General features: G+C 37.5%; 3 protein-coding genes across 4 annotated transcripts in view; 1 reads left to right on the plus strand and 2 right to left on the minus strand.

Annotated features, from left to right (window-relative positions):
* Positions 1–25,978, plus strand: part of LOC127629627 (neurofibromin) — a 115,416-nt gene that overhangs the window by 52,815 nt on the left and 36,623 nt on the right. For both annotated transcript variants that reach the window (XM_052106749.1, XM_052106750.1), the window contains exon 35: positions 1,792–1,902. In XM_052106749.1, coding sequence (XP_051962709.1) covers positions 1,792–1,902 — 111 coding nt within the window. The remainder of the gene's footprint in view (positions 1–1,791; positions 1,903–25,978) is intronic.
* Positions 15,157–19,286, minus strand: LOC127629923 (oligodendrocyte-myelin glycoprotein-like). The gene is made up of 4 exons (XM_052107237.1): positions 19,270–19,286; positions 16,857–17,950; positions 15,796–15,904; positions 15,157–15,181 (listed from the first exon to the last, which is right to left on the minus strand). The coding sequence occupies exons 1-4, from the start codon at positions 19,284–19,286 to the stop codon at positions 15,157–15,159; spliced, it is 1,245 nt and encodes a 414-aa protein (XP_051963197.1).
* Positions 22,747–25,597, minus strand: LOC127629626 (protein EVI2B). Its single transcript, XM_052106748.1, has 2 exons — positions 25,524–25,597; positions 22,747–25,135 (listed from the first exon to the last, which is right to left on the minus strand). The coding sequence occupies exon 2, from the start codon at positions 25,103–25,105 to the stop codon at positions 23,486–23,488; it is 1,620 nt and encodes a 539-aa protein (XP_051962708.1). The 5' UTR covers positions 25,106–25,135; positions 25,524–25,597; the 3' UTR covers positions 22,747–23,485.

Below are 25,978 nucleotides of genomic sequence, written 5' to 3' on the forward strand. Positions count from 1 at the left end.
AATCAAACACAGCTGGACTCAATTGAAGGTGTAGAACCATCTCAAGGATGATCAGAAGAAATGGACAGCACCTGAGTTAAATATATGAGTGTCACAGCAAAGGGTCTGAATACTTAGGACCATGTGATATTTCAGTTTTTCTTTTTTAATAAATGTGCAAAAATGTCAACAATTCTGTGTTTTTCTGTCAATATGGGGGTGCTGTGTGTACAATAATGAGGAAAAAAAATTTACTTAAATGATTTTAGCAAATGGCTGCAATATAACAAAGACTGAAAAATGTAAGGGGGTCTGAATACTTTACGTACCCACTGTATATTTTTGTGCTGTGTGTGATTATATATATATATGTATATATATATATATATATATATATATATATATATATATATATATATATACAGCAGTGGTTCCCAATCTTTTTACAGTGGCGCACTCTTCAAATATTCAACATTTCACGTACCCCCTCTATAACACATATATATACTATAGCCTATGTATCACAGTGTGTATCTTATTGTGAAGTAAATCGGCGATGTGCAGCTCTATTAAGAAGATAAAGTTTGTTTATGTGAGTTAAAGATGGATCGAAGTGAACATAAAGGTGAGAGATTGTAGTTTTAGCCCATTATATACTGCAGCAAAGTTTTTGATCAGTCTTTTTTGGCTTGTTTTCCAAAAATAATATCTAAAACTCCTTTAAAACAATGTACATTTACATTAGTAGCTATACTGCAGAAGAAAAAACTGTTATTGGAGAATATTGAATACAATATTTAATATTTAAATATTTTTAAATATCTAAAAGCAGCCTACATAAAACAAGATACATTTACCTGAGAAGCAACATACAAGATATTTAGACTTGCTTTTAGAGAATATGTGGGAAACAATGGAAAACAAGACAAAAATTCTTGATTACAATAAGTTTTTTTTTTGCTTGGAATTCAGTTAATGTCATTTAGAGATCATTTTAAAAGATGATTTTGTCCTTTGTTGTTAGTAAGCACATTTAAATCAACCTTTTAAGTCTAGGCACAAGCTGAATAGTCAGTTAAGAGCTAATGATTAATGATCGCTGCAATAATCAACCGAATAGTCGAATAATCGTTAGATTAGTCAATTATCAATATAATCGTTATTTGCAGACCTAAAGGATAACAACGTCAAGGAATTGTAGTGGCCATCACAAAGCCCTGACCTCAATCTGAAAGAAAATGTGTGGACAGATCTGAAAAAGCATGTGCGAGCAAGGAGGCCCACAAACCTGACTCAGTTACACCAGTTCTGTCTGGAGGAATGGGCCAAAATTCCAGCAACGGATTGTGAGAAGATTATGAAAGGCTTCCCAAAACATTTGACCCAAGTTAAACAATTTAAAGGCAATGCTACCAAATACTAACTAAGTGTATGTAAACTTCTTAACCATTAGGAATGTGATGAAAGAAATAAAAGTTGAAATAAATCATCTACTATTATTCTGGCGTTTCACATTCTTAAAGTAGTGATCCTCTAACAGACTTAAGACTGGGAATTGTTTTTCTATAATTAAATGTCAGGAATTGTGAAAAACTGAGTTTAATTGTACTTGGCTAAGGTGTATGTGAACTTTCTGACTTCCTGTGTGTGTGTGTGTGCGTGTGTGTGTAATTTATTTATGTGACCTAAGTTAATATGTTAACCATCTTGTGAAATGCAAATAAATGGTTCAGTTTGTTTAATACAGTTAATTTATTATAATTGCTTAAAATATTCACTGTGCAAGAATCCTTTTTTCTTTTTTTATTAAAGGCATCAAGTCCATGAAAAAGAAGAATTCAAAGCATTAAAGACGCTCAACATTTTTTACCAAGCTGGCACATCTAAGAACGGCAATCCTGTTTTTTATTACATTGCCCGCAGGTAAGAGCTTTATGTGTCTTAAGTTGTGCTGTTTCATCTCCTACTTATTCTGTTGTAATTTGAGATGAGTGTAGTATTTCTTTTCTGCGTTATGTTTGTCAGGATTATTCTCTTTCTTTAGTATTGAATTTGACACAAGTCATGTTTGTGTATCTGTAGGATCAAATTGTGTTTGTTTTAAAGGGACAGATTTGCATAAATGCTGCAGTGCCCCTTGTTTTCAGTGCATCAATGGAGTGTGCATTAGGGCTGGGCGATAGGGCGATATAATCGTATATTGATGATTACTTACAAAGATCCCGATGCTGATTGTGAACAGACAATGATCAACAATATTGGGAAATGGCAAAACCATGGATCTGAGAAGTCAGCAAATATATTAAACAGTGGCCGGGGTGTAAAACTAGCACCCGCCACCCGCAAAATGCGACAAGGCTGAATCCAGTTCGCAAGCTTCTCGTCCAAGTGTATTTCATGCATGATTCCTCATTTACCCGTAACAGGTGGGTGACGTTTCGGAGTGACACATGACACAAGAAATGCTGTTAGTCACAAAGACACGTGCTTGAAAAAACACACTTATGTTTAAAATAACAGACAAAAGAAAAGCCGTTATTGCTTGTGTCTTTTGTGACAATTGTGATTGTCTTTAGTTCTTAATCAGTAATTTTCCACCTGGTGTCGTTGGAGATGGTAAATGTTTAAATAAGTTGGTTAAATAAGATTTTTTGATCACTTTGTTATTTTATTGCTTTTTCCGTTTAGTTTAAAGTGCAGTTTGAATTTAGAAATGTCTTATGTTTTTCATGTTTCAATAAATGAATTACATTTTAGAGCAAAATCAATAAAGCAAAAAATTCACAACCTTTGGCTGTGGGGTTGACGGCGTAATCGGATATACTTTAAGTTGATTATCGTTAAAATACTTTTTACATATCGACCAGCCCTAGTGCGCATGTTCTGTTGTAGGGAATATAGGCCTAATATATTATTTCCTTTTTTATCATTTTATTGTATTTATATAATTGTATACACTCCAAAATAGAGATGTTTTAAGGATGTTTAGATATTTTTACTGTAAAATTAGACAAAAATATTGTATAAGAATTATTTTTTCCTTTGACTTTAATCATTTTCTCATTGATTGACAATATTCAAAACAGATACTCTTCTTTCTTGAACAGTTTTCACAATATTAGAAAAGAAAAAGAAAGAAAAAGGAAAAAAAAAACACATGTAATTTGAAATTGATTTGAATTTACCATAGATTTTAAATGTACTATAGCATGAAGATAATAGCAATATCATATTTCTAATATCTCAAAAGAATTAAAACAGTCAATCCTGTAACTATCTGAAAGACTGACATTTAAAAAAAACGAATAAAAGTGCTAACAAAGTGCTGAATATTGTCACATGATTGGTACATCCTGTAGGTTTTAGCTGTGTGACGAACTGATTTAGATACATTTCTTGAGCTCTTCGAGAGATAATCAGAGTCACTGGAAGAGTTTGAGAAGTGCAAGGGAGGCAACAGTGTAGATCAGAAGTCCAGTCACTTCCACGATCCCCATAGATTGAAGAGATGACCCATTAGAGGTGTAGTTTTGTGTGCTGGTTACGTTTGCGGCAGTGATAAGACCATCGCTTATAATCACTACAGCCACCAGCAGTAGAATTTGAGTTTTGGAAACCATTGTCCGGTCTTTCACTATTCTTTCAAAGAGATAACATTATGAGGTAAGATGTTAGTAATACTTCCTGAACTCTTCAACTCATGTTGTTCCACCGCTACAGTCAAATGTATGGATTTTTCACACTTGTTAAAGTCTTTTCCACTGATACACTTGAGTTTGGAGAAACTGATATGTTTTGGGGACCAAATTTATAAATATAACATTTAATTTGAAAAGTCAAAATGAATAGCTACCCAATTAATTGAACAAATAATCTAGATTATATTTACTGTTTACTCCACACAAGTATTTTGATATTTTATCTAAATGAATCCCAATTACAATATATATATTTTTAAAAATATCATAATTCTACAGAAATAACTATCTATTACACACATAAAAAAACTTATTAGTAAAGTATCAGGACGCTTGGTAACAATAATTTGAATGTGACATTGATATCACAAGAACTTCTATGGCAAGAGCTCTTTTAATCTTATCAAGCACTGCCTTGTGGGTTCTTGGCCTTTTCTTTTTAAGCTGCTTTTACAATGTGAAAAATAAAACAGACACTGCAGCCTTGCGATCTGAATCATGCGAAATCACATGATTTAATCAACCATATGCCATAAATTACTACCATGGACTATTCATAATATCACTTGTTTCTCTTGTCAAATCCTCACTCACGTCCCACTGTCTAATTTCAAATTTTTTTACTTCTAATGCCCATTAGCACCCTTTGTGGTAGGAATATTTCTAAAGTAGGGAAACACAAAAGACTAAGATACCTTATTTTCTGTCAAAAGGTTTTTAAAATGTGTTAAATAATTGAAAAGTTTCAGTTAACAACATCTGAGTATGACTCATGCCAAATAAACCAATATTACTGCTTTTTGATTCCATAAAACATGATATATAAATTATTTATATATTTACCGTTGACTTTAGGTAGTTGTTCTCCGGATGTCCAGATTCTCTGGAAGAATATCAGTGTGAACACCGAAGCTATGCCTTTCCTTTTTGAGTATTACACTTTAAACCAACACTCCCACAAGAGGTGGAGATTTAGTATTTATATTTTCTCAGTTTTCTCCTCTTCGGTGATGATAAATGGAGGCACTGATGTCATACTTATGTAAAGCTACTGAACTTCCTTGGGTGGAGACACGTTATGGCTGAAACATAAGTTAGTTATAAGTGATAAGGGAACTAGTTCCAGCATCCATTATCAAGTATAGAGCCATTATGTCACTAGTGCAATTACATTTACATTTATGCATTTGGCAGACGCTTTTATCCAAAGCGACTTACAGTGCACTTATTACAGGGACAATCCCCCCGAAGCAACCTGCAGTTAAGTGCCCTGCTCAAGGACACAATGGTGATGGCTGTGAGGATTGAACCAACAACCTTCTGCTTACCAGTTCAGTGCTTTAGTCCACTACGCCACCACCACTCCACTAATTATAACAGAGGTAGTGAAAGTAATTTTTTTTGTTTTGTCAATTTACGTTAATCTGACATAAATTATCTAATTAATTGACACTAGCATTTTTACATTAGGGTTTTTGGATGCATTCCATTCATTATGTCATACCAACATTATACAACAGCCAGCAATATAATACCTGAAAATGGTGGGGTGAGTTTTAAGACTTTAAAACCAACCTCCTAGAAGACTTTTTTTTTTTCCCCTCATGATTTATTAAAGACAAACGATTTCAAATGTTTAGAAAATGGCTAAACTCTGAAAAAAGTCCAACTCTGACAATAGCTAGGTTTGTTATGAAAGCCTGTATCACTTAAGATTAGGGCTTTCATAATTATGATAATTAATTGTCTGTTTTAGGGCTTTTATGATTAATTGTCATAAAAATTTTGTACTGCATGAGGTGTATGTGTGCTTCACTTTAATTCATATTTTACATTTATTCATTTGGCAGACGCTTTTATCCAAAGCGACTTACAAAAGAGGAAGAACATCAGCGAATCATCTTAGGGAGACAGTGGTACAAAAAGTGCCATATTACAAAGTTTCACTATCATCAGAATAGTATACAAAACAGATTTAAGTGCAACAAGAAATGTAAATAATTTTGTTTTATTTTTAATTTTTTAATTTTTATTTTTTATTTTAGTGACCGGTTAAGTGCTTTTGGAAAAGATGTGTTTTTAGCCGTTTTTTGAAGATAGAGAGTGAGTTAGCTTCCCGGATTGAGTTGGGAAGGTCATTCCACCACCGTGGTATGATGAAACTGAAAGTCCGGGAAAGTGTTTTGGTGCCTCTTTGTTTTGGTACGACAAGGCGACGTTCCTTAGCCGACCACAGAATTCTGGTGGGAACGTAGCTCTGCATAAATGTTTTTAGGTATTCTGGAGCAGACCCAGTGACTGTTTTATATGCCAGCATCAGGGCCTTGAATTTAATATGTGCATGAACCGGCAGCCAGTGGAGAGAGACAAAGTGGTGTAACATGTGCTCTCTTAGGTTCATTAAAGACCAGACGTGCTGCTGCATTCTGGATCATTTGGAGAGGTCTAATAGCACATGCAGGAAGGCCTGCAATGAGAGCGTTACAGTAGTCCAGTCTAGTTATGACAAGGGACTGAACGAGCAGTTGTGTGGCATGTACAGAGAGGAAGGGTCTTATCTTCCTGATATTGTAGAGTGTAAATCTACATGATCTTGCAGTTTTTGAAATGTGGTCTGTGAAATTTAGCTCATCATCAATGGTTACCCCTAGATTTCTGACCGTTTTGGAAGGCGAAACTGTAGTTGGACCCAGCCGCACGGTGATGTTGTGTTCAACAGCCGGGTTGGCTGGAAAGACAAGGAGTTCAGTCTTGGCAGGGTTGAATTCATATTTAACTGGGAATCATATAATAAAATAGGGATATATAATTTCCTGTAAGGATTTCTTTTTTTATCAGTATCATTTTAAAGGTCAAACTCCAGTGATCATACAAATAGTCATTGTTTTTTGTGTGTTGAAGACTTTACAATACAAAAAACTATACTATAGTGCAGTGTGGGCTCATTGCATCTAAATGTTTAATCCACCCAGTGTTACAACTCTGTACTGAGGTTTGTTGTTTTTGTGGAATTCCTTGTTTGCAACATAAGTCCATTCGGCCACATAATCATTTCATCTCAATATGTTTGATATTTGTAGTAGAGATGTAGCTAGAGTTTTGATCTTGGAGCTCTCAAAAAAGATTTCTTAGAGATTTCTTGCGGTTAGACAACGTTTTTTGCATTAAAATCATCCTCTTAAAAATGTATCTCAAAGGCAGCTCAACAATATTTTTCTGCTGATTGATTCAAACATTTGTTTATATGAATAGTAGTGACCTTGACTGAGAGCTCTGCTGTTTTTCCAAAGCTAAAAATTATACCACTCTGTTTGCAGTGCTGGCATTCATTTGGTCAGTGTACCATCCAGTGGAAAAGTGTGAAATTGCTGGCCAAGCTTGACAGTTAACAGAGAATTTCCATAATGACCCTCTCCACTACATAGAAACAGAGGAAACCCCTAGGCACATAAATATTGTGTGTGTGTGTGTGTGTGTGTGTGTGTGTGTGTGTGTGTCTGTGTGTGTGTGTGTGTGTGTGTGTGTATGTATGTATGTATGTATGTATGTATGTGTGTATGTATGTATGTACGTACACACACACACACAAAGTTGAAGTTTACATACACATTAGCAAAATACATTTAAACTCAGTTTTTACAATTGCTGAAATTTAATCACAAAAAACATTCCCTGTCTTAGGTCAGTTAGGATCGCAACTTTATTTTAAGAATGTGAAATGCTATGATAACAGCAATAGATAATAGAATTATTTATTTAAGCTTTTATTGATTTCATCACATTCCCAGTGGGTCAGGTGTTTACATACACTTTATATATACTACTATATATATATATATATATATATATATATATATATATATATATATATATATATATATATATATATACATACAGGGTTTATCCTTGCTCAAAATGAGGCAGAGGTGGTCCCATCCTGATCATGTGCACACATACACTTGTACCATGCCTTCCACTGGCTGAAGCAAACACATACAAGCAACATATTTTAGGTTTTCTAATAATTAGATGATTGAAGAAAATACTTATAGCATATTTAATTAAAAAGATATCTTGTTCAACATTAAATTAATAAAATACAGCTAATGTGTTGATTTATAGTTAACAAACAGCAAACTTGATTTAATTTCTTAAACCGATAATAAGATAATCTCTGATCTCAGGTATGTGGGTGGTATGTTGGGAAGGGACGATGTGTAAAGACCAATCAGTCACTGTTTTACAGCATGGATTGGACTGATCACTTAGATTGACAGGTCTTGATTTACCATGTGCACAATTGAAACAGTGCTGGATCTTATTACTTGATACTTATTCTGTGTAATTGTGTTTCTGGTTTGTGGCATTTACAAATGTAAGTAGTTCTTTGGTTCAGTAAAACCCTCAGATCACTTGTTTGGAGAGTTTTTTGACTTTTGATAAAAAAGGCTACCTTGGTTCCAAATGCGATAACTTGCTTTGAGATAACAATTAAACATTTTGCTCAGATACAGTTGATATGATTGTAGTCTTCATGTCAAGCATGAATAATTAACAAAATGAATAAATAAACTGCATCACTTTCTCAGCAGTGTTGTAGCATAAGAACCTCCAAACATGGGATGTACATGTTTGCATTTTTAAGAAAATCAAGATTATGCGTGGTTAGTAATTAAGTACTGAAATAAGGCCACGAAACGCATAATAGATTTTGTTGACTTATGTCGAGTTTTCGCTCACAAAATGAAATTTTGTGGGACAGTTTTCGTTTTAGAAAGGCCGTATCGGATCTTGCTTTTCTTCTGAGGTAAATTCACAGCGTGTCTTCTTCCCAAAACAATAATGAGCTCAAACGGGAAGACTGTACCTCTCGTTGGTTTCATACATCTTACTTTATTTTAACAAAAAATTGTAATAAAACTAAAAAATATATAAGCAATTATGCAATTAAAATGTGTGTTAAACTTTTTGAAAGATGGTTTTACAACAGTTGTCAACATCTCTCTAGCATAGAACCTACTTTATCTGTGCATTCTATACCGGTCTGGTATTTCATTATCTGGGAATATACATAATGTGTGTGAATAAATTATTTTTGTTCCTTCACAAGAGATATATATACATACATATACATATGCATTTGGCAGATGCTTTTATCCAAAGCGACTTACAGTGCACTTATTACAGGGACAATCCCCCCGAAGCAACCTGGAGTTAAGTGCCTTGCTCAAGGACACAATGGTGGTGTCTGTCGGGATCGAACCAGCAACTTTCTGATTAACAGTTATGTGCTTTATTTTATATATATATAAATAAAATATACACTCACCTAAAGGATTATTAGGAACACCATACTAATACTGTGTTTGACCCCCTTTCGCCTTCAGAACTGCCTTAATTCTACGTGGCATTGATTCAACAAGGTGCTGAAAGCATTCTTTAGAAATGTTGGCACATATTGATAGGATAGCATCTTGCAGTTGATGGAGATTTGTGGGATGCACATCCAGGGCACGAAGCTCCCGTTCCACCACATCCCAAAGATGCTCTATTGGGTTGAGATCTGGTGACTGTGGGGGCCATTTTAGTACAGTGAACTCATTGTCATGTTCAAGAAACCAATTTGAAATGATTCGAGCTTTGTGACATGGTGCATTATCCTGCTGGAAGTAGCCATCAGAGGATGGGTACATGGTGACCATAAAGGGATGGACATGGTTAGAAACAATGCTCAGGTAGGCCGTGGCATTTAAACGATGCCCAGTTGGCACTAAGGGGCCTAAAGTGTGCCAAGAAAACATCCCCCACATCATTACACCACCACCACCAGCCTGCACAGTGGTAACAAGGCATGATGGATCCATGTTCTCATTCTGTTTATGCCAAATTCTGACTCTACCATCTGAATGTCTCAACAGAAATCGAGACTCATCAGACCAGGCAACATTTTTCCAGTCTTCAACTGTCCAATTTTGGTGATCTCTTGCAAATTGTAGCCTTTTTTTCCTATTTGTAGTGGAGATGAGTGGTACCCGGTGGGGTCTTCTGCTGTTGTAGCCCATCCGCCTCAAGGTTGTGCGTGTTGTGGCTTCACAAATGCTTTGCTGCATACCTCGGTTGTAACGAGTGGTTATTTCAGGCAAAGTTGCTCTTCTATCAGCTTGAATCAGTCGGCCCATTCTCCTCTGACCTCTAGCGTCAACAAGGCATTTTTGCCCACAGGACTGCCGCATACTGGATGTTTTTCCCTTTTCACACCATTCTTTGTAAACCCTAGAAATGGTTGTGCGTGAAAATCCCAGTAACTGAGCAGATTGTGAAATACTCAGACCGGCCCGTCTGGCACCAACAACCATGCCACGCTCAAAATTGCTTAAATCACCTTTCTTTCCCATTCTGACATTCAGTTTGGAGTTCAGGAGATTGTCTTGACCAGGACCACACCCCTAAATGCATTGAAGCAACTGCCATGTGATTGGTTGATTAGATAATTGCATTAATGAGAAATTGAACAGGTGTTCCTAATAATCCTTTAGGTGAGTGTATATATACATATACACAAATACATCGGCAACCTCTGGGCTGAGGGATCGGAGAATATTCTTGCTTTAGTGGTTTTGCATTGAAAATTAAATACATTTATTAAAAACTTAAATCAAATACATTTCTAAATTCAAATTGCACTCCAAACGAAACAAAAAGGCAATTAAAATGACGCGATAAAGAATATATATATATGTATATATATATATATATATATATATATATATATATATATATATATATATATATATATATTAATTAGGGCTTTTGATTTAACGCGTTAATTCAGTGCGATTTAATTTTATTAAAAATTATAATTGTAGTACCACCGTTTTAGTCCAGAGGGCAGTAAGTGAAATTTCAGCTGTGTGGCAATGCTCAGTTTATACAGTGAAGAAAACAACCATCCAGCAGACACACAACACAAACTTCCTTTACGTTCTTGCGTTCAAAACATTTGATGGAGCGCAAATCCGAACTAAGGGATCTCAAGATGTGTTCTAAGTATTAAACTATATTTAACTTGACACGTGACCTAAAAACTTAGTTTATGACGCAACGCATCTTAGACGCTACACAAGAATGTCTGACGCATCTGTACATCGACGGGTCCTTAAACAAGCCCTCATAATAAATCTGATTGACAAATTCACTTGTGAAATGGATTGCTGTGAACTGTATGCCAATGACTGGCTAATGTTCAATAATATGTTAGTAAACAATACATTGTATTCTAAAGCCGCTTTTTGTATTGTCTTATCAATGATGAACTCTTCTGCTACAAGAATGTAATGCATTTTAATTATCTGAATATTTTATATTTTTTATATATATATATATATATATATATATATATATATATATATATATATAATTTTTAAAGATAACTATGTATAATTATTTCATCATATATTAGATTATTGTTATATTAGGGGCTTTCTCAGCAAATATTTGTATCTGAAAACAAAATTAAAATGAACATCATAAATGTGAGACTAGTAAACGAATGGCTTCAATTAACTCCTACTAGTCGACTAGGAAAATATTTAATTTAGTCAATTTAAGCTTTCTATAGACATATTTCTCATGTCTGCAAGGCAAGTATATGCTGAGTTTTGGGCAGAAAGCGCATCCTGTATGATTTCTTTATTTTACAAAACCACAATGTTTTGCTGTTATTCTGAGTTTACACAAATAAAAGTAGACCCTTTATAGTTTCGAATTATGTGTTACTCTTACCTGTATGATAAAAAATGAGTATTTCTTTCAGCTGTTATCAGGGAAAAAGTCAGGTGATCGCGCCACCGCCTCTGGTGACCACAGAGGTTGATAAAGGATGTTATCAATATAAAAAAAACAACTCAAACAGGAGCAATTCAAATATTGATTTTTGGTGGCATTTCCGACCCTGCACGATGCTATTTTGAGCCAACACCTGATTAGCTTCCTTGTTGTTCAGCTTAATGTAGAGCTATAGAAGTTCTGCTGGCTCTATTGAGATTTTTTTTTATAGTGGTTTAATTTCACAGCAGTAGCAAACATTGTAAGTTTAGGGCAAATATTATCCTTACCTGACTGTCACAAGTGTAGGCTGATCAGGTGGACTTCGATGTTGTGTGGAGGCTGTGACAAAGAATGTCAAAGAGGGGTAGGGGCTCGTGTGGTCTCGCAGAATTACAACTTAAATGCAGATGTCGGGCACATGTTTAATTGAGAATTGATGCCAAGGGTCACATTTTTATAAAAAACTAAAATATAAAAAAATAAATAAGAAATGACTTGCAAAAAGGGCACTTATCTAGTGAAAGAGGGTGGGTGCTTGAGCACCACTTGGGGTGTATCTGTGCACGTGACTGCCTGCCTAAGTTTCGTCAACAGATGGAGGCAGCAGCCTCATAACTCTCTATGCAGAAAAAACCCTGATATATATATATATATACAGTGAGGAAAATAAGTATTTGAACACCCTGCTATTTTGCAAGTTCTCCCACTTAGAAATCATGGAGGGGTCTGAAATTGTCATCGTAGGTGCATGTCCACTGTGAGAGACATAATCTAAAAAAAAAATCCAGAAATCACAATGTATGATTTTTTAACTATTTATTTGTATGATACAGCTGCAAATAAGTATTTGAACACCTGAGAAAATCAATGTTAATATTTGGTACAGTAGCCTTTGTTTGCAATTACAGAGGTCAAACGTTTCCTGTAGTTTTTCACCAGGTTTGCACAGACTGCAGGAGGGATTTTGGCCCACTCCTCCACACAGATCTTCTCTAGATCAGTCAGGTTTCTGGGCTGTCGCTGAGAAACACGGAGTTTGAGCTCCCTCCAAAGATTCTCTATTGGGTTTAGGTCTGGAGACTGGCTAGGCCACGCCAGAACCTTGATATGCTTCTTACAGAGCCACTCCTTGGTTATCCTGGCTGTGTGCTTCGGTTCATTGTCATGTTGGAAGACCCAGCCTCAACCCATCTTCAATGCTCTAACTGAGGGAAGGAGGTTGTTCCCCAAAATCTCGCAATACATGGCCCCGGTCATCCTCTCCTTAATACAGTGCAGTCAGCCCTGTCCCATGTGCAGAAAAACACCCCCAAAGCATGATGCTACCACCCCCATGCTTCACAGTAGGGATGGTGTTCTTGGGATGGTACTCATCATTCTTCTTCCTCCAAACACGGTTAGTGGAATTATGACCAAAAAGTTCTATTTTGGTCTCATCTCACCACATGACTTTCTCCCATGACTCCTCTGGATCATCCAAATGGTCATTGGCAAACTTAAGACGGGCCTTGACATGTGCTGGTTTAAGCAGGGGAACCTTCCGTGCCATGCATGATTTCAAACCATGACGTCTTAGTGTATTACCAACAGTAACCTTGGAAACGGTGGTCCCAGCTCTTTTCAGGTCATTGACCAGCTCCTCCCGTGTAGTTCTGGGCTGATTTCTCACCTTTCTTAGGATCATTGAGACCCCACAAGGTGAGATCTTGCATGGAGCCCCAGTCCGAGGGAGATTGACAGTCATGTTTAGCTTCTTCCATTTTCTAATGATTGCTCCAACAGTGGACCTTTTTTCACCAAGCTGCTTGGCAATTTCCCTGTAGCCCTTTCCAGCCTTGTGGAGGTGTACAATTTTGTCTCTAGTGTCTTTGGACAGCTCTTTGGTCTTGGTCATGTTAGTAGTTGGATTCTTACTGATTGTATGGGGTGGACAGGTGTCTTTATGCACCTAATGACCTCAAATAGGTGCATCTAATTTAGGATAATAAATGGAGTGGAGGTGGACATTTTAAAGGCAGACTAACAGGTCTTTGAGGGTCAGAATTCTAGCTGATAGACAGGTGTTCAAATACTTATTTGCAGCTGTATCATACAAATAAATAGTTAAAAAATCATACATTGTGATTTCTGGATTTTTTTTTAGATTATGTCTCTCACAGTGGACATGCACCTACGATGACAATTTTAGACCCCTCCATGTTTTCTAAGTGGGAGAACTTGCAAAATAGCAGGGTGTTCAAATACTTATTTTCCTCACTGTATATATATATACTGTGTGCTGTAGTGATGCATGGCCAGTTGACTTTTATATAATAGAAGTAAAACACAATTATCGTATAACTGAAGAGTAGTGGAAAGGTGTTAAAGATGGATTTTCCCTTTATTATTTCAACAGTTAAAGGAAAAAAGTCGGTACAGATCAATAGACATCAGCTTAAAACTGCAATGCTTTAGGTATTATTTTATTTAATACATAATATAAACAATAAAATACACACATCTCCGCCAATGGACAAGCATAAAACTGTAACAAGCATTTTTTCCCCCCACACCAAGAAACTTCTAATTGTATTTGAGTATGCACAGTAGCCATATAGTACTGTCACATTCTGTAGAGGGTGGAAATTTTGTGTGAAGCAGGCAGAGATTGCGTACATTTAATAAGAATTCTCTTGGAGGAGGCAACAGTCAGAGAACAATGTGAAAATGGAAACCAAAGAGGTATCTCTTTACTTTTCTTTTTTCTTTTCTTTCTGTTTTTTTTTTCCAGTCTCAAGTCTAGTTGAAGACTGTTCTGCAGTATCACAAAGCATTGAGAATTATTACTGTAAATAAAATACTCAAAACAGCAGCTTCAGAGAGGCATATGTGAATTTGATGACTTGCGCTCCAAACTCTGCCTGGAAGGACCTTCTTAATGCTTTGTGTTCGGATTGTTGTGCTTATCTGTGTGGAGAGGCTATGTGGGGTGGATGTGAGAAACCCTCCACCCATGTTCAGGGCTTGCTCGCCTTCTCCAGATGCATTAATTACCCTTGGACTGTGATGCACATTCAGGAGGGCTGACTTGGGCAGATACTCAGAGGTAGATGCCTGCATTGGTGATTGATAGCCAGGATTACAGGCATCGGCTCCCAGCGGTGGCTTTGTGAATGCAGCCAAAGGCCAGGTTACTGCACACCTTGGAACTAACAGCTTGCCATACATGTGCATGGCTTATCTGTCATCTGTTATGATTAATCAAATAAAGTGTTTCTTCAAGTGCGTGTCTATGTCTACGGGCAAATTATTTGTAATATTTGATAATAATAGCCTAATAATAATGATAATTTAATACATGGGAAACAAGCCAAATATCATCTTGACATGGTCAAAGGCATCAGCTATTGGTGATCACTCTGACCATCGTCGATCACTGAGATCTTTATCTGTCGGCACAACACTAATGTGCATTTCTCTATAAATTAACAAAATGTTCAGACAGTCTCCTTGCTGGTTTTTCCGACACATTCAGAATCATTACTGCTTTTGCTGGTGTAGCTACGGCACGCTTTGTGAGTGTGCTTGTAAAATATATATTTTAAAGGCTCATTATTATGGTTTAGTATTTCTCTGTAATGTAGAACAGTGTTAGCAATGTTACTTTCAATACTCAGCCGTGGATCTCAAACCATTTTCTGAAAACAAAATTAAAATGAACATCATAAATGTGAGACTAGTAAACGAATGGCTTCAATTAACTCCTACTAGTCGACTAGGAAAATATTTAATTTAGTCAATTTAAGCTTTCTATAGACATATTTCTCATGTCTGCAAGGCAAGTATATGCTGAGTTTTGGGCAGAAAGCGCATCCTGTATGATTTCTTTATTTTACAAAACCACAATGTTTTGCTGTTATTCTGAGTTTACACAAATAAAAGTAGACCCTTTATAGTTTCAAATTATGTGTTACTCTTATCTGTATGATAAAAAATGAGTATTTCTTTCAGCTGTTATCAGGGAAAAAGTCAGGTGATCGCGCCACCGCCTCTGGTGACCACAGAGGTTGATAAAGGATGTTATCAATATAAAAAAAACAACTCAAACAGGAGCAATTCAAATATTGATTTTTGGTGGCATTTCCGACCCTGCACGATGCTATTTTGAGCCAACACCTGATTAGCTTCCTTGTTGTTCAGCTTAATGTAGGGCTATAGAAGTTCTGCTGGCTCTATTGAGATTTTTTTTTATAGTGGTTTAATTTCACAGCAGTGGCAAACATTGTAAGTTTAGGGCAAATATTATCCTTACCTGACTGTCACAAGTGTAGGCTGATCAGGTGGACTTCGATGTTGTGTGGAGGCTGTGACAAAGAATGTCAAAGAGGGGTAGGGGCTCGTGTGGTCTCGCAGAATTACAACTTAAATGCAGATGTCGGGCACATGTTTAATTGAGAATTGATGCCAAGGGTCACATTTTTATAAAAAACTAAAATATAAAAAAATAAATAAGAAATGACTTGCAAAAAGGGCACTTATCTAGTGAAAGAGGGTGGGTGCTTGAGCACCACTTGGGGTGTATCTGTGCACGTGACTGCCTGCCTAAGTTTCGTCAACAGATGGAGGCAGCAGCCTCATAACTCTCTATGCAGAAAAACCCTGATATATATATATATATATATATATATATATATATATATATATATATATATATATATATATATATATATATATATATATATATATGTGTGCTGTAGTGATGCATGGCCAGTTGACTTTTATATAATAGAAGTAAAACACAATTATCGTATAACTGAAGAGTAGTGGAAAGGTGTTAAAGATGGATTTTCCCTTTATTATTTCAACAGTTAAAGGAAAAAAGTCGGTACAGATCAATAGACATCAGCTTAAAACTGCAATGCTTTAGGTATTATTTTATTTAATACATAATATAAACAATAAAATACACACATCTCCGCCAATGGACAAGCATAAAACTGTAACAAGCATTTTTTCCCCCCACACCAAGAAACTTCTAATTGTATTTGAGTATGCACAGTAGCCATATAGTACTGTCACATTCTTTAGAGGGTGGAAATTTTGTGTGAAGCAGGCAGAGATTGCATACATTTAATAAGAATTCTCTTGGAGGAGGCAACAGTCAGAGAACAATGTGAAAATGGAAACCAAAGAGGTATCTCTTTACTTTTCTTTTTTCTTTTCTTTGTGTTTTTTTTTTCCAGTCTCAAGTCTAGTTGAAGACTGTTCTGCAGTATCACAAAGCATTGAGAATTATTACTGTAAATAAAATACTCAAAACAGCAGCTTCAGAGAGGCATATGTGAATTTGATGACTTGCGCTCCAAACTCTGCCTGGAAGGACCTTCTTAATGCTTTGTGTTCGGATTGTTGTGCTTATCTGTGTGGAGGGGCTATGTGGGGTGGATGTGAGAAACCCTCCACCCATGTTCAGGGCTTGCTCGCCTTCTCCAGATGCATTAATTACCCTTGGACTGTGATGCACATTCAGGAGGGCTGACTTGGGCAGATACCCAGAGGTAGATGCCTGCATTGGTGATTTATAGCCAGGATTACGGGCATCGGCTCCCAGCAGTGGCTTTGTGAATGCAGCCAAAGGCCAGGTTCTCCTAGCAGCCAGGTGGACCTCCCCACATGTGGGCCGGGTGTAGCAGGGGCAGCCCAGCACTTTTGCAGTGGTCTGCTGCATCCAAGTCAGCAGATGGTTAATATTATCCTCATCCTCACAAGCCCAAGGGTTATCTCCAAGTGTGAGGAGCTGCAGTCCCTCGAGTTGACTAAATACACCTTCGCCTAATGAGGTGAAACGATTGGCATGCAGGTAGAATCTAGACAGCAGCGGCAGGCGATCCAGTGAGCCAGGCAGGATCTGTAGCAGGAAATTGTGTGATATGTCCACCATCTCCAGATTGTAGGGCATGTTTGTGGGGACTGTCCAGAATTTATTGTGACTGAGATTCAGGGCTTGCAGACTGGACAACGTATTGTTGATGAAGACCACACGCTCCAAATGATTGTGTGACAGGTCCAGTGACTGAAGGTTCCAATGGTAAGCCGTATCATTCTTCTCCAACTGCCGGATATAGTTTCCTGAGACACGTATATCCCAAAGAGCTCGAGGAAGGTCAACAGGAATGTTATTGAGATGGTTAAAGGAGATGTCCAGAGTTCTTAAGTGGTCAAAATGGCTAAGGAATCCATCAAGATTTTGGAGCCGGTTATGTGATAGGTTGAGGAAATGAATGTTGTGCTGTAGGCTGTCAGGAAGTATACCCAAACCACGGGCAGAACAGTCCACCACCCTATGGCCCCTGGTACAGGTGCACATTATTGGGCAAATGGCACGAACACATACCCCAAAAAGTAGCAGCAGTGGCAGCAGCACCAACAGGTTGGCAGGCATGGAGGCAGGTGTGTTGTTGGCTTTCCTGGAGAAAATAAATAAATAAATAGTAAAAATAGTTTTGCTTCGATTCAAGAAATACAATTAGTAGCATACAAGCCACTAGATACACCAAACTTTTTACCTGGAGATCTGAGTTTTTACATACTGGGATAATATGTCTTGAATTATATATCAAGTGAGTACATTTTCAGGGTTCATTTTCTTGCAATGTTCCCTGTTGCAGTATCCTTCACCTAATAGTTTCAATTATCAAATCAACTTTTGATCCTCTGTTCACAAGCTGTAGGCCAGACATCATAAATAGTTCTTTTAAAGATTCCCCCTGGGACACACAATTATTTTAAGTTGGGATGGACGTGAGGCACTTGCAGATGTGTCTATGTTGGCCCCACCCCTCACACACAATTTTGGGGAGAAAATAATTGCTTTTCAAAGACCCTTGTTTAATGTGTCCCCTGACTTTTATTCCTAAACTGCAGGATTCACCCCAGTACAACAAGAAACAGAGCAGATAAATGAAAGGCTATATATGGTTAGGATAAGGGGTATGGGTTAGGGCATTGATACCCTGGTAGGATAAAGTTCCCAACACCTTTCTGTAATTTGCAGACAAGGTGATCAGAACGGCAGTCATGTTTTGCTTCAGAAAGTTAAAGTACAATCAATACAAGGAATTTTTCATTTAGCAGCTTAAGGAAATTATTTATTTTGTGTGTATTACACTATATTGGGTGAGAACACTGCAACCTGTTGTAAATATAGGCTCTTGTTCCTCTCTCACCAAATGTATGCCAAGAGTTTGAGTTCTTGCCATGAGCTACACAGCCCTGCTGCAGCTGTGACAAGTTAGCATATGTAGCCTTGATAGCAGTGCCTGCATCATTCACCCCCCACCTCCCTAACTCCACAGTTGTGAGGGCATCTGGGGACAGCGCTACATGCTGAAGTAAGACCGCACGGAACTATGTGTTCACACCATTGTGTCGCATTCAGTTCTATGCAAGAAGCTAAAATAATTAGCAAATCCTTAAGTAATTTTAAAGTACTCAATTATGAGTGTTTGCCAGCAGAATCCAAAGACTCTAAACTTAACCCTTAGGAAAAAGAGTTTAAGTTCTCTTGTGTGTACGCAAGTAATGTCTATGAGGAAATGAAGCATGAGTTCTGATTGAGTTGTCCATCTTTTGCGAAAAGAAATGCCCTACTGCAGTCTCCCTCTGACCCGGCATCACTCTATATTTTGTGAATATGCATGCATATGACTCTGTCAGTACCCAGAAACCTAATTGCATGTATTCTATGCTCCATCTGCTTACCTGTCATGTCATGTATATCTCTTACCTTATCTTTTCAGCCATTTCACTCCCTTTCTCACTCTCTGGTCTGTCTCGACCTCTTCCCAGTACCCCCTTTCTGTTTCACCTCTTTTATTAAACCAGCAGAAGGCGAATTTCAGTTGCTACGTTTTTTTCTGTCCTGTATATTTCTCCACTCTTCCGTGACTATTAGGACCAGGGTCCCTCTTGCCCCCTCACTCGTTTTCACGTTTGTTTTTACTCACGCTCTCCTTTCCTGCCTGACCCAACCCTCTTTTCTCATTGGCAGCAGTGAGTTACTTTGGTTTAGATCCTCTTTCAGCCATTTCCTTGCCTTTCCGTTTCTCCAGGCATGGTCGTGCAGTTTGTTTGTACCCCTGGATGGCATCCACTGCTGCTTGCTGCCTGCTCAACACACCAGCATCAGGGCTGTCTTTGAAAGCATCGGATGTTGGGCGGGGGGTAGTAGAATGCAGCGCAGAGACTGCTGCTGATGAGGCGGGGGTGGGGGATGCTGACTTCAGTGTTTTATATTTTGGATCTGCACACGTAACCACATCATCTCTCTCATTCCTCTTTCTCACTTACATGCTTAGTTTTATTCTGTAGTATGTATGCAGTGTGCAGTCCATGCATGCACTGTCTCTCATTACTCACTACCCAATGCTTTGATAAATGAATATCGGCTGCATTGCAATGGTACCGGTCAGTGCTGAATAAATCTGCTTGTGTATGATGCAGCTAATTGTAGGGGAATGTGTGACATGGTTTTATATCCCTTTACAATCGTGGCATCATTAAGGGATAATTGTTTGTTTTGATTGAAGTTTATAATTACATTTCTAGCTCTGTCAATATTTGTCCTGGAGTAAATTGTAATGTAATTTTTTCCTCATTATTTCCAACTGTAAATTTTGACTTTCACTATGAGGTGTAATATCAAGAAAATAATTTTTTTTTTTTATCCCCTTTCCTCCCCAATTTCAAATGCCCAATTCCCACTACTTAGTAGGTCCTCATGGTGGCGCGGTTACTCACCTCAATCCGGGTGGCGGATGACATGTCTCGGTTACCTCCGCTTCGGAGACCGTCAATCCGCACATCTCATCACGTGGCTCGTTGTGTATGACATCGCTAAGACTCCCAGCATGCGGAGATACATGCACAACTTAATAAACACCCCATTGAGAGCGAGAATCACTAATCACGACCATGAGGAAGTTACCCCATCTGACTGTACCCTCTCTAGCAACCGGGCCAATTTGGTTGCTTAGGAGACCTGGCTGGATTCAATCAGCACACCCTGGATTCGAACTCATGACTCCAGTGGTGGTACTCAGCATCAATACTCGCTGAGCTACCCAGGCCCCTGAAAACAACTACATTTAAGCCATAAAATATTTAGCTTACTTAGAACTATTGATAAACTGTGAATTAACTAATATTGCAGTAGGAGATCTTTTTAATGTGCCTCTATTACTTACCCATTTTACTTAGTTTATTATAAGTAATCTCATCTGTGACACAGAGAATTCTTTTTGATTTCTTTTGGCTTGTAAATTAGAATATTGGCATGAAAACTGTCCAAACTGCTGACCATCTTCCCCTAAAATGTGTCTTCTGCAACAGACAAGTATCTTCTTTTATAGTCATTAGTTCTCCATGTTAATCACATTTGCCAACTGAATGCCTTATGGCTGAGAAATGGCTGAGGCCTTTCATACAGTGTTCGTAATATAGTAAAGAGAAGCAATGGTTTAAAGTAATAACTGTCCCTATCACAATTTCTGCTTTTCAATTTCTGAACTGTAATTCTTTTCTTTAAGTAGGTGGTCTAGCCAGTCTTATAGGTCAGAATACATGAACCAATACACATTTTAAACCCACTTGTAGAACAGAAAATGTTAAACAAGTACACAGTGCTTCACTGGAGCATCTTTTTGTGGATTTGTTCCTATTTTTATTTTTTAGTTAATTACATGAGAGGACTTCATTCCCAAATATCTGCACTTCAGTTGCATGAACTACATTTTAAGCTAGATAATAGAACACGATAATGTCCTACACAAAATAGGACATTTTTTGTGTTTTTTTTCCTAGCCCATTATGTTAATGTTGGATGATCTGGGTTACTGTGGTCTGCCATGTTCCATTTGTCTCCCATCTGTTTCCCCTTAGTGTTCTGATAGAGGAAGTGCAACTTTTGTAAGCACTAATGAGGTATGAATGTAGCAGTTAAGCAGCATGGCAACACCAGTCAAATGTGAGAGCACCTGCATAGCAAAACATTACAACTTTGTTAGAGATTGTGCTATTGAAGCAGAAAGTCTGCAGCATTAAATACTAATAACTGGATCTTGCCTTTGTCAGGAACTTAATTGTGTACTTGTTATCATAACCCTTACAACAATGTTCTATTGTGATACCGAGGTACAGTGATAGTATCAGATGTATTACCATGGTACTTTTAATACTATGTTACCGAATGGTTAACATATTTATGCCTCATGGTATTTACCAGGTACTAGGAGGTACTTCAAAGAATATTGTGGTATTAACATGTTACATATACAAAAACATGATATTACCATGTTACACTTCCAGACAACCATGGAATTATCATGGTACAATGTCCAAAAAAAACATTTTTATACCCTTTTTTTGGTATTTAAAAGTATACCATGGTGCATTTTCTGCAAATCATACGTTCATAGTATTATCATGGGTACAATGTTTAAAAGCCATGGAAATACCATGATACTTGTAGTGAAATGCCCATAGACGATACACTGATTTCTGATTTCTGTGGCACACAATGAAATGCCTATATTGGTTGCCATATGTTTGAGGCTTATGGCTGTATATCCCTACTGATCTCCATGCCAGTTTAACTTTTCTACTGGTAACCATTTCAGGTTAAATTAGAGTAATTTATTCAAGGCATGCCACAAGTTAATTATATACTGCTAATGACTCATGTGACCAGTAAACTGGCTGAGTCCCACCAGATGGAGAGATTTTTCTTTAAAATAGTCAGTTTCCTGATCTGATTCTGCTGTCACATTTCCTCTCTCACTTCTGCTGCTACTGGTTCACAGATCCTGCATTCATCTCTGCAGAAGACACACAGTATGACACTGTACTAGCTTCCTACCTTGCTCATTAATACCTTGTTGATTCTTGGGCAAAGCTTTTGAATCTTCCATTTGGAGTGGCATGGTCCATTAATGTTATATCTCAGTTATAACACTGGTTCTATAGTATTTAGATCGTATTGAATGGGTGAAACAGCTTTGTTTTCCACTTATGGGTGGACATCATAGAAAGTTGTGGTCCTTTTTATTTGACATCTTTTGAATTGAACAAAGGTCTTCTAATCTCTGCTACTTGCATGTTTTTTCTTTTAAGTTGGAAATTTTGCTCTTGAGATTGCACCAACGTTTCTTTTGGTATAGCACAGATGATGCACTGCTTTGAAGCATCCCTTGTGAAAAAAATTAAATCTGGCTCTACTTTCTCATGTTTTATAGGCAAACTCAGATTTACATTTATACATTTGGTAGACACTTTTCCTCACACTTTTATTGGTGTTGCTAGCACAAAGCTCTACCAGTTGATATACAAGAATAATTCAGATAATTCAGATTTACCTGTTTTGCAGGAGAAGGAAAGAACAACACAGACCATGTTGTGACACTTTATATTTTTATGGTAGAATTTACTGCCACCAGAGCTGCTGTTTGGTCTGTCGTAATGTTGTTCACAGCTGCTGACAGTTCCTCTTGGTTTCCAGCACAGAAATACATCCAGTGGCCGCAGCAATGCAGTATTTCACTCTGAAACTGTTATGGATCTTCCAGCTACATGCCATCTTCCATTTTCACACACACATACACTGTTTGTTTTTGAGTTTGCTTTAAATTTAAGGCCCTACTTATAGGCTCTAGTTATAGAGTAAGCTTTGGAGAATTTTTTTTTTTATAGCAGAAACAAAACATTTTCAAGTTAGATTGCACCTTAAAAGCTGTTAAAGATTATTGCATTTTAAAGCATTTATATGACAGAGATATTGTAATTAAATAGACTTTTCTTGAACAAACACAAGACTGCATCAGTCCCAAGCAAGAAATCAAATTTTCCTTGGTTTCTTATAGTTTAGAATGCAAATATAAACCTATATATTTTCCTCATGGAGGTATTTGTAGGGCCAAAAGTAGTGAAGATTGTCTGATTAACCTAAACTAAGGCAGTGGCGGAGCTGGAGGAACAATCCCAACATCTGTTGTTTGGAGGGGAGCTGGTTCTTCCAAAAGTGAATCAAGATCTATAGACACTAAAGTTGGATATGGTTTAATTACAGGGCCTGTGCCAGAAGATGGAGATGGACTAATGTTATCAGTCTGCTCCGTTAACTCTTGGATGTCCACCGTGACTGCAGGAGTTTCTTCTGCAGGTGATTTGCTGTCTGGTGAGTCCATGGAATTTGGACCTGGCTGGTTCTTGTTTTCCTCTGTCAAAGTTGGGTCTTGACCCACTGGTTTCCCATTGGGTTCTTGGAGCTCATTCAGACTTTGTCTGGCAAAGGTGCTTCCTTGCAGTATGTCCCCCATGAAAACATCCTCGTTTGTGTTCTTCCCAAGTGTCAGGTGTTTGGAGAGTCGTTGGGAAAGGTATCTGGAGATCGAGATCTGGCTGAAGCCTCTTTTATTGAAAGAGTCAGACTCATCCATACTTGGCAAGTTAGGTTGAATGTCGCCGTCCAAAAAAGGTGAGGGTCCAGCCCACTCGGGATTCTCTAGCTGCCTTTTCTGGATTTTACGTTTCCGTATCATGATAACTATGATTGCTATGAACATCAAGACGAATGTGGTACCAATTAAGGCTGCCACAGCAGCACCAGGGTTCTTTCGATGCTTGTTATTTGATGGAGTTTTTGGTGAAGGTTGTGGGTCTTGCTTAACAGTGGTCTTTCTGGTGGTGTATAGAGGAGTACTTGTGGAAGTCTTAACCGTAGGCTTAACCGTGGATGGAGTCTTCAGTTCAGGGCCTTGAGTGTCACCCTTTGTCCATTCTTTTGTTATTTCTTGTCCCTGTGTGGTTGTCACACCTTTGGTACTTAGACCAGTAATGGTAATATTGAAATCTGTTGTAGTTATTACCATGGAAGTGTTTGTGTGATTCATTGAGCTCAGTTGGTCTATAGTGTCCATTTTCAGCTGCATGTTCTGAAGATCATTTGTATTTGTTGTGTTATCTGTTACAATAATTTGAGGATCATAGAGATTCTGGGAATCAGAAGGAGATGCCACTTCCTGTATCTCATCTTCTGTTTCCTGTGGCAAATTATCTTCCCGTAGGTTTTTGGTTACAACTAAGACCAATTCTGTGGTATTTTGTATCTGCACAGAAATAGTAGCCTGTGGTCTAAGGGAGCTTTCTGATGGTTGTAGTAGTTCCCTTTGTGAAATTGTAACCTCTTTTTCTTCTGTTTGCCTACTAGGCTCTTCTGGTGTACTTGAGTTGTATTGACTGTCATCTACATTCCTTTTTGGCCTCTGATTCAGTGTCTCACCTTCACCACTGGAAGTCATCACCCGCATGCGTTGCTGCTCTGAATGTCTGATGCTTGTAAGGTGTTGCTTCACAATGCTGCTTAAAAGTGAAAACACGTTTTCTAATCCAGAACCAGTAGTGTATTGCCTCTGTCCCAATGGCTCATCTGCCATGCCCATAAGCAACTGCCGTTCTGCGATATCTTCATGGTTGTTCGGGATATTTGTACTGGGTGTTAAATTGCTGTTTAGTCTCCATGGTAGAGAGAAGACGACGACGATGATGAGTGGGCAAAGAAAAGTTCTCATGATGTCCTTAGAGTTAGCGTATCTGAAAACCTTGCAGAAAAGAGAGGTATTTGCTCGTGAGACACAACAGACCTTTTTTTTCTCTCCCTGCAAGTCCTCTTGTGCAATAAGCTCAGATTAAAACTGTGAATTTTAGTGTAACTTCTAGAACATATTGCAACACTACATCCTTTTGTATAGAAAAAGCACAACAATTCTGACATAGAAAGGTACTTAAAAACTAGCTTGACAGTCAAATTAGCAGTAAAAACACTCGCTATTTCTGACAAACTAACTGTTTCTACACAATTAACATGCTGTAGGATGACAGTTATTTGAAATACCATAAATGTTATAAATGTACAAACTGAGCTTTGGTCATATAAACTTTTAATGCTGTTGTTGGCTTATGCTAGACAAAATAAGAATATTTTCTTACCTAGAAACCCTCCGAAGCATTTGTTAAAGTCTGAAGTATCTTCTGGTGAAAACAGAACCTTCACTTGACTCAACAGGAAGTGAAAGCTTTGACATGGCTGCGTTCTTTTTTTTTCTTCTTCTTCTTCTTTTTTTTTTTTTTTTTTTTTTAACTTATAGCTGTCCTGAGGAAAGAATCCATGGTAACAGTGTGTGGCAAACAGCTTAATCTTTTTCTACTTTAACTTGAGCAAAGTGTGCCCATCACATTGTTTGACATTGTTTTATTACAAGTTTTTGGACATATCGTGGGAGCATCTTTTTATTTTCTAAAAGAACAGCTATTATACATTTTCACACTTTTTCTTGCACATTTCTTTGACCTTTGATTACACATTAGTGCCCATGCAAATAAAGAAAAACTCAGAAAATGGATGTTTATCATTAGCATTTAATTATGTTGCTGTACAAAATATG

This window comes from Xyrauchen texanus, chromosome 36, assembly GCF_025860055.1.
Source record: "Xyrauchen texanus isolate HMW12.3.18 chromosome 36, RBS_HiC_50CHRs, whole genome shotgun sequence".
NCBI lineage: Eukaryota > Metazoa > Chordata > Actinopteri > Cypriniformes > Catostomidae > Xyrauchen > Xyrauchen texanus.

What these genes read in the sequence shown, in the direction of transcription:
- LOC127629923 (XM_052107237.1), bottom strand. An exon ending in CATTAAGAAGGTCCTTCCAG is followed by an intron (nt 15,905 to 16,856) that starts GCAGAGTTTGGA and finishes TCTGCATTTAAG; the next exon opens with TTGTAATTCTGCGAGACCAC. An exon ending in CCTACACTTGTGACAGTCAG is followed by an intron (nt 15,182 to 15,795) that starts GTAAGGATAATA and finishes TTTTGTTTTCAG; the next exon opens with AAAATGGTTTGAGATCCACG.
- LOC127629626 (XM_052106748.1), bottom strand. Translation starts at nt 25,105, where the DNA reads ATGAGAACTTTTCTTTGCCCACTCATCATCGTCGTCGTCTTCTCTCTA.